The sequence below is a fragment of the Leptonychotes weddellii genome, chromosome 6 (genome assembly GCF_054177405.1).
Source record: "Leptonychotes weddellii isolate Sample4059 chromosome 6, ASM5417740v2, whole genome shotgun sequence".
NCBI lineage: Eukaryota > Metazoa > Chordata > Mammalia > Carnivora > Phocidae > Leptonychotes > Leptonychotes weddellii.
Window position 1 is genome coordinate 137081286 of NC_138374.1, and position 9151 is coordinate 137090436.

The window sequence follows — 9151 nt, forward strand, 5'->3', positions numbered from 1 at the left end:
TGTACTTTTGGATCCTATTGGCTAGTATTTTGGTGAGAATATTTGTGTCCATGTTCATCAGGGATATTGGTCTGTAATTCTCCTTTTTGATGGAGTCTTTGTCTGCTTTTGGGATCAAGGTAATGCTGGCCTCATAAAATAAGTTTGGAAGTTTTCCTTCCATTTCTATTTTTGGAACAGTTTTAGAAGAAAAGGTATTAATTCTTCTTTAAATGTTTGGTAGAATTCCCCTGGGAAGCCATCTGGCCCTTGGCTCTTGTTTGTTGGGAGATTTTTGATAACTACTTCAATTTCCTTTGCTGGTTATAGGTCTGTTCAGGTTTTCTATCTCTTCCTGGTTCAGTTTTGTTAGTTTATAGTCTCTAGGAATGCATCCATTTCTTCCAGATTATCTAATTTGCTGGCATATAGTTGCTCATAATATGTTCTTGTAATTGTTTGTATTTCTTCAGTGTTGGTTGTGATCTCTCCTCTTTCATTCATGATTTTATTTATTTGGGTCCTTTCTCTTTTCTTTTTGATAAGTCTGGCCAGGGGTTTGTCAATCTTATTAATTTATTTCAAGGAACCAGCTCCTAATTTTGTTGATCATTTCTACTGTTCTTTTGGTTTCTATTTCATTGATTTCTGCTCTGATCTTTTTTATTTCCCTTCTCCTGTTGGGTTTAGGCTTTATTTGCTGTTCTTTCTCCAGCTCCTTTAGGTGTAGGTTAAGTTGTGTATTTGAGACCTTTCTTGCTTCTTGAGAAAGGCTTGTATCGCTATATACTTTCCTTTTAGGACCACCTTGGCTGCATCCCAAAGATTTTGAACAGTTGTTTTCACTTTCATTTGTTTCCATGAATTTTTAAATTCTTGTTTAATTTCCTAGTTGACCCATTCATTCTTTTTTTTTTTTTTTTAAGATTTTATTTATTTATTTGACAGAGAGAGAGACAGCGAGACAGGGAACACAAACAGGGGGAGTGGGAGAGGGAGAAGCAGGCTTCCCGCGGAGAAGGGAGCCCGATGTGGGGCTCGATCCCAGGACCCTGGGATCATGACCTGAGCCCAAGGCAGACGCTTAACTGACTGAGTCACCCAGGCACCCCAAAATTACACGGTTTTTAATTAACTTCTTTGATTTTATATTATATCTCTTCTCTTCCAAAATTTTGGTTCGTAATGACATTTATATAGTAACTTATTTGATCTATTTATCAATTATCCATCTATCTAGGTTCAAAATAATTATACCAATATTACCACTGATATTCTCACTGGATGCAATTTAAGATTTTTTTATGGGCAGCTTTTTGTCTTTAAAACATGTAGCTAAATACTGTGTTTTAAAGTAATTAAAAATAAAGGGCTCAGCTGGGTGGCTCAGTTGTTAAAGCATCTGCCTTCAGCTCAGGTCATGGTCCCAGGGTCTGGGGTCGAGCCCCGCATCAGGCTCCCTGCTTGGCAGGAAACCTGCTTCTCCCTCTCCCACTCCCCCTGCTTGTGTTCCCTCTCTCGCTGTCTCTCCCTCTGTCAGATAGATAAGTAGAATCTTAAAAAAAAAAAAAGAAAGAAAGAAAAGAAAGGCGCCTGAGTGGCTCAGTCAGTTAAGTGTCTGACCCTTGATTTCGGGTAAGGTCATGATCTCAGGGTTGTGGGATCGAACCCCGTATGGGGCTCTGTGCTTAGTGAGGAGTCTGCTTGTCTCTCTCTCCCTCTGCCCTTCCCCCTACTTGTGCTTGTGCACTCTCTCTCATCTCTAAAATAAATACGTAAATCTTAAAGGTAACTCAAAATAATTGTTTTCTATGTAGCTATGTAGTTAATTTGATAGATGTATTTGTTTACATTGTTTCAATATTTAGAGATTTGGAATATTTTTCTATATGATATAATTTTGTTTCTTAAATATTTAAAACAGTAATTGCAAAGTTAGAACCATAAGCAAATGCAGAGAGATCTAACTTCTAGGTTTCTTTCCTCCCTTATACGTTACCATTTTCGTTCATCTTTGTTTTTTTTCTTCCATGTTTAATATAATCAGGTATATATTCATATTTCTCTATCCTGCTTTTTTCATCTAACGGTATATTCTTGAAGAGCATCACAGCAGTACATTGACATCTCCTTTTTTTCTTTTTCCAGTTTCATAGTACTCTGTTGTACAGATATACTTTGGTTTATTGAGCTACTCTCCTGTAGGTAATCATTTTAGGGATTTGCTATTAAAATAGTGGTAGGAGCACCTGGCTGGCTCATTCGGGGTAGCATGTGACTCTTGGTCTCAGGACTGTGAGTTCAAGCCCCATGCAGGGTATAGAGATTACCTAAAAATAAAATCTTAAAACATAGTGGTACATTTTATGGCTTTCTGTAGCCCTTCTATTTCTGCCAATGTGTCTTGGAATAGATCTCCCACAGTGGGATTCCTTGGTCACAGGTATAGTTAATGTAGGTGGTAGTTTCCCAGTTCTCACCTATCTCCCTGCTGTAGGAGTCACCCCATGTTACATAGAGTTCCTGTCTGGATGCTTGAGTTTGTGTTTTGTTGCTGTGCCCTTTTCCATTGGTTCTTTTGTCTTTTCATGTGTCAGTTCCATACTGTTTTCATGATAGAAGCTTTAAAAACATTTGATACAGTTATTCCCTTGCTTTTCTTCTTTTTATGTTTGTGTTGGGGGGCAGAGGGATAGAGAATCTTAAGCAGGCTCCACAGATGAGGGGCTCGATTTCACAACTCTGAATCATGACCTGAGCTGAAAATAAGACACATTTAGGCAACTGAGCCACCCAGGCACCCCTACTTTTCTTCTTTTTAGATTTTGCTAGCTATTCTTGCTTGTCTGTTTTTTCCAATGAATGTGATAATTTTTCTTATTTCTGAAAGAAATCCTGGTGGTATTTTTATTGGGATAGTGTTAAATTTATAAATTTGCTTAGGGAAAAATTGTCATCTTTATGTCTTCTTATCCATGAACACAGTATATCTTTCCATTTGTTCAAGTGTTTCTATTTCATGGTTAACAAGAACTTTGTCAATTATACTGCAATTGTTTAAAAAAAAAAAAAATCTATGCTGAAGGAAAAAAGAAGAACTGGAAAAAAGAACTTTTTTTTTTTTAAGATTTTATTTATTTATTTGACAGAGAGAGAGGGAGAGAGCACAAGCAGGGGAAGCAATAGGCAGAGGGAGAGGGAGAAGCTGGCTCCCCACTGAGCCAGGAGCCTGATGCAGGGCTCAATCCCAGGACGCTGGGATCCTGGGCTCGTGACCTGAGCCGAAGGCAGACGCTTAACTGACTAAGCCACCCAGGCGTTCCAGAAGACAACTGTCTAATTGCTATCCAAAAGTAAAACAGATTGCTCTATGAAGTAACGAATTCACTTGTAAAGTATATGGTGAGGATTCATGAACTGGATAACAATTTATGCTAATGACTTAAAAGTTATTTCCTAAAATGTTATATAAAATACATTCTAAAGAAAATACGAATGTATTTCATTGTCCTTTTAATTCTTGTCACTTAAGAGGGAACTGGAGTGACTACTCATTCAAGACCGTAAGTGAGAGTGAGCTAAAGGAGTGGAAGTGGGTGGGGTCGTACAGTGCTGGTTGGAAATCTTTGAAATCAATGAAGGAGGTAGGCTGTTATCGATTATTTTAAAAGAGGACCATGGGATATTGTAACAGTATTTCTCTTTTCAGAAACAGTGTATTTGTATGCTAATGTGTATTTAGTTTAAAGTAAAGTAAGAGTAGACTGGTAATTTGCCTTTTTAAAACAATGTCAAAAAACAATAGGGATTTTTCTAAATACTGAGTAATACATAGGTTTATGTGGTAGGTTGGAAGTCAACAAAGAACATTTTGCTAGCCTCTGACAGCAGCAGAGGAACTCACATCCTGTGACACAGTGTAACATTCATCAGGTTTTTTTTCAAAAAAAAAAGCACTGTTGCCTACCTTTTATCTGATATGTGATCAGTTGGTTTGTTCACTTGTAATGCTAACCTGAAGTGATAGGTTTACTCTCTCTGAATCCTTTTTCTTGTTCAAATTTTAGGACCCTTCAAAGTTGTACAAGAAAACAGGTGATGTTGCAGCCATTGAATGCCAATCTGAAGAGAGCATCCATCTTCATTCACAGGGAGAAAACAGTCCTTTGTCTAAGAAGCTTTCTCCAGTGCACTCAGAAATGACAGATTACATTAATGCGGCATCATCTACTCTTGTTGGTAGCCGGGATCCTGATTTAAAGGACAGAGCGTTACTTAATGGAGGAACGAGTGTAACAGAAAAGTTGGCACAGCTCATTGCAACTTGTCCTCCCTCTAAGTCTTCCAAGACTAAACCGAAGAAGTTAGGAACTGGCACTGCTGCAGGACTGGTTAGCAAGGATTTGATCAGGAAAGCAGGTGTTGGCTCTGTAGCTGGAATAATACATAAAGACTTAATAAAAAAACCAGCTATCAGCACAGCAGTTGGATTGGTAACTAAAGATCCTGGGAAAAAGCCAGTGTTTAATGCAACAGTAGGATTGGTCAATAAGGACTCTGTGAAAAAACTAGGAGCTGGCACGACAGCGGTATTCATTAATAAAGACTTAGGCAGAAAGCCAGGGACTGTCACTACAGTAGGACTGCTGAGCAAGGATTCAGGAAAGAAGCTAGGAATTGGTATTGTTCCAGGTTTAGTGAATAAGGAATCTGGAAAGAAGTTAGGACTCGGCACTGTGGTCGGACTGGTTAATAAAGACTTGGGCAAGAAGTTGAGTTCTACTGTTGGCCTCGTGGCCAAGGACTGTGCAAAGAAGATTGTAGCCAATTCAACAATGGGATTAGTTACTAAGGACATGGGAAAGAAACTAGTGAGTTGTTCTATGGCAGGACTGGTCAGTAAAGATGCCATAAACCTTAAAGCCGAAGCACTGCTCCCCACTCAGGAACCACTTAAGGCTTCTTGTAGTACAAACATCAGTAGTCATGAAAGTCAGGAACTTCCTGAATCCCTGAAAGATAGTACCACCAGCAAAACTTTTGAGAAGAATGTTATACGGCAGAGTAAAGAGAGCATATTGGAAAAGTTCTCAGTTCGAAAAGAAATCATTAATTTGGAGAAAGAAATGTTTAATGAAGGAACATGCATTCAGCAAGACAGTTTCTCATCCAGTGACAGGGGGCCTTATGAAACCTCAAAGCATGAAAAGCAACCTCCCGTATATTGCACTTCTCCGGACTTTCAAATGGGAGCTGCTTCTGATGCATCTACAGCAAAATCCCCTTTTAGTGCAGTAGGGGAAAGCAATCTCCCTTCCCCATCACCTACTGTATCTGTTAATCCTTTAACCAGAAGTCCCCCTGAAACTTCTTCACAGTTGGCCCCTAATCCGTTACTTTTAAGTCCTACCACAGAATTAATGGAAGAAATTTCTGAATCTGTTGGCAAGAACCAGTTTCCTTCTGAAAGTACCCACTTGAACATTGGTCATAGGTCTGTGGGTCACAGCATGAATATTGAATGTAAAGGGATCGATAAAGAGCTAACTGATTCAAAAACTACACATATAGATATTCCAAGAATAAGCTCTTCCCTGGGAAAAAAGCCAAGTTTGACTTCTGAATCCAGTATTCACGCAATTACCCCTTCAGTTGTTAACTTCACTAGTTTATTTAGTAACAAGCCCTTTCTAAAACTTGGTGCAGTAACTGCATCTGACAAACACTGCCAGGTTGCTGAAAGCCTCAGCTCTAGTTTGCAGTCCAAACCATTAAAAAAAAGGAAAGGAAGAAAACCTCGGTGGACTAAAGTGGTGGCACGAAGCACATGCCGGTCTCCAAAAGGGCTAGAACTAGAAAGATCAGAGCTTTTTAAAAATGTTTCATGTAGCTCACTATCAAATAGTAATTCCGAGCCAGCCAAGTTTATGAAAAACATTGGACCATCTTCATTTGTAGATCATGACTTCCTTAAACGTCGATTGCCAAAGTTGAGCAAGTCCACAACTCCATCTCTTGCTCTCTTAACTGATAGTGAAAAACCATCTCACAAGGCTTTTGCTCCTCACAAACTATCCTCCAGTATGTGTGTCTCTAGTGACCTTTTGTCTGATATTTATAAGCCCAAAAGAGGAAGACCTAAAGCTAAGGAGATGCCTCAACTGGAAGGTCCACCTAAAAGGACTTTAAAAATACCTGCCTCTAAAGTTTTTTCTTTGCAGTCTAAGGAAGAACAAGAACCCCCAATTTTACAGCCAGAAATTGAAATTCCTTCCTTCAAACAAAGTCTTTCTGTGTCTCCCTTCCCGAAAAAACGAGGCAGACCTAAGAGGCAGATGAGGTCACCGGTCAAGATGAAGCCACCTGTACTCTCAGTGGCTCCGTTTGTTGCCACTGAGAGTCCAAGCAAGCTGGAGTCTGAAAGTGACAACCATCGAAGCAGCAGTGATTTCTTTGAGAGTGAGGATCAGCTTCAGGACCCAGATGATCTGGACGACAGTCATAGGCCAACTGTCTGCAGCATGAGTGACCTTGAGATGGAACCAGATAAAAAAATTTCTAAGAGAAACAATGGACAGTTAATGAAAACAATTATCCGCAAAATAAATAAAATGAAGACTTTAAAGAGGAAGAAACTGTTGAATCAGATTCTTTCAAGCTCTGTAGAATCAAGTAATAAAGGGAAAGTGCAATCCAAACTCCATAATACAGTGTCAAGTCTTGCTGCCACGTTTGGCTCTAAATTGGGCCAACAGATAAATGTCAGCAAGAAAGGAACCATTTACATAGGAAAGAGAAGGGGTCGAAAACCAAAAACTGTCTTAAATGGCATTCTTTCTGGTAGCCCTACCAGCCTTGCTGTCCTTGAGCAAACCGCTCAGCAGGCAGCTGGTTCAGCATTAGGACAGATACTTCCCCCTTTACTGCCTTCCTCTGCTAGTAGTTCTGAGATTCTTCCATCACCTATTTGTTCTCAGTCTTCTGGGATGAGTGGAGGTCAGAGCCCTGTAAGTAGTGATGCAGGCTTTGTTGAACCCAGTTCAGTGCCGTATTTGCATTTACACTCCAGACAGGGCAGCATGATTCAGACTCTTGCAATGAAGAAGGCCTCAAAGGGGAGGAGGCGACTCTCTCCTCCTACTTTGTTGCCAAATTCTCCTTCACACTTGAGTGAACTCACCTCTCTGAAAGAAGCTACTCCTTCTCCCATTAGTGAATCTCATAGTGATGAGACCATTCCCAGTGATAGTGGAATTGGAACAGATAATAACAGCACATCAGACAGAGCAGAGAAATTTTGTGGACAGAAAAAGAGGAGGCATTCTTTTGAACATGTTTCTCTGATACCTCCTGAAACCTCTACAGTCCTGAGCAGTCTTAAAGAAAAACATAAACATAAATGTAAGCGCAGGAATCACGATTACCTCAGCTATGACAAGATGAAAAGGCAGAAACGAAAACGGAAAAAGAAATACCCCCAGCTCCGAAGCAGACAAGATCCGGACTTTATTGCAGATCTGGAGGAATTGATAAGTCGTCTGAGTGAAATTCGAATCACCCATCGAAGTCATCATTTTATCCCCCGAGACTTGCTGCCAACTATTTTTCGAATCAACTTTAATAGTTTCTATACGCATCCTTCTTTCCCCTTAGACCCTTTGCACTACATTCGAAAACCTGACTTAAAGAAGAAGAGAGGGAGACCTCCTAAGATGAGGGAGGCAATGGCTGAGATGCCCTTCATGCATAGCCTTAGTTTTCCTCTTTCTAGTACTGGATTCTATCCCTCCTATGGCATGCCTTATTCTCCCTCACCCCTTACAGCCACTCCCCTAGGATTAGGTTACTATGGAAGGTACCCTCCCACTCTCTATCCTCCTCCTCCTTCTCCTTCTTTCACCCCCCCACTTCCACCTCCTTCCTATATGCATGCTGGTCATTTACTTCTCAATCCCACCAAATACCATAAGAAAAAGCATAAGCTACTTCGACAGGAGGCCTTTCTCACAACCAGCAGGACTCCCCTCCTTTCCATGAGTACCTACCCTAGTGTCCCTCCTGAGATGGCCTATGGTTGGATGGTCGAGCACAAACATAGGCACCGTCACAAGCACAGAGAACACCGTTCTTCTGAGCAACCCCAGGTTTCCATGGACACTGGCTCTTCCAGATCTGTTTTGGAGTCTTTGAAGCGCTATCGATTTGGAAAGGAAACTGTTGGAGAGCGATATAAACATAAGGAAAAGCACCGATGTCATATGTCCTGCCCTCATCTCTCTCCTTCCAAAAGCTTAATAAATAGAGAAGAACAGTGGGTCCACCGAGAGCCTTCAGAATCTAGTCCACTGGCTTTGGGATTGCAAACACCTTTACAGATTGACTGTTCGGAGAGTTCTCCAGGTTCATCCCTTGGAGGGTTCACTCCCACCTCTGATCCAGCTAGCAGTGACGAGCACACAAACCTTTTCACAAGTGCAAAAGTGCAAGGCAGCTGCAGAGTTTCAAACCCTAACTCCAGTGGCCGGAAGAAACTAACTGACAGTCCTGGACTGTTCTCTGCACAGGACACTGCACTAACTCGGCCTCACAGGAAAGAGCCACTGCCTTCCAGCGAAAGGGCGGTACAGACCATGACAGGTAAGGCGGTGATTTCTTCGTTTCCTTGTTACTTGTGTGTGAAAAGAAGGCTATTTTGCCTACAGGTTGCCTGATACATGTATGTGAACCTTTAATAGATCTACTGGTTTTTGGTTTGTTTTTGTTTTTATAAACAAATGTGGAATGTTGTCTTCAAAGTTCTCATTTTCAATAGATGTGAGAAGTAAGATAAGGCATGCTTTTGCAATAATTTTGAATATTGAGAAGAGATATTATATAAACAAATAACACTCAACTTCTGGAAACCAGGAAAAATGATTCTTTCTTATGCAGAAAGGCCTTTACACAGTTTCTTCAGTGATAAATGGCTCTTAGATATCTGTTAGTAGCTGTGCAGGATTTTTTTTTTTTTTTTAAAGATTTTATTTATTTATTTGACAGAGAGAGACACAGCGAGAGAGGGAACACAAGCAGGGGGAGTGGGAGAGGGAGAAGCAGGCTTCCCGCGGAGCAGGGAGCCCGATGCGGGGCTCGATCCCAGGACCCTGGGATCATGACCTGAGCCGAAGGCAGA

The 9151-nt window shown here is 40.7% G+C and overlaps 1 protein-coding gene across 6 annotated transcripts in view; it reads left to right on the forward strand.

Moving 5' to 3' along the window:
- The window catches only part of ASH1L (ASH1 like histone lysine methyltransferase), a 191864-nt gene that overhangs the window by 62127 nt on the left and 120586 nt on the right, over positions 1 to 9151 (forward strand). For all 6 annotated transcript variants that reach the window (XM_081825479.1, XM_081825481.1, XM_081825482.1 and 3 more), the window contains one exon: positions 4047 to 8616. In XM_081825479.1, coding sequence (XP_081681605.1) covers positions 4047 to 8616 — 4570 coding nt within the window. The remainder of the gene's footprint in view (positions 1 to 4046; positions 8617 to 9151) is intronic.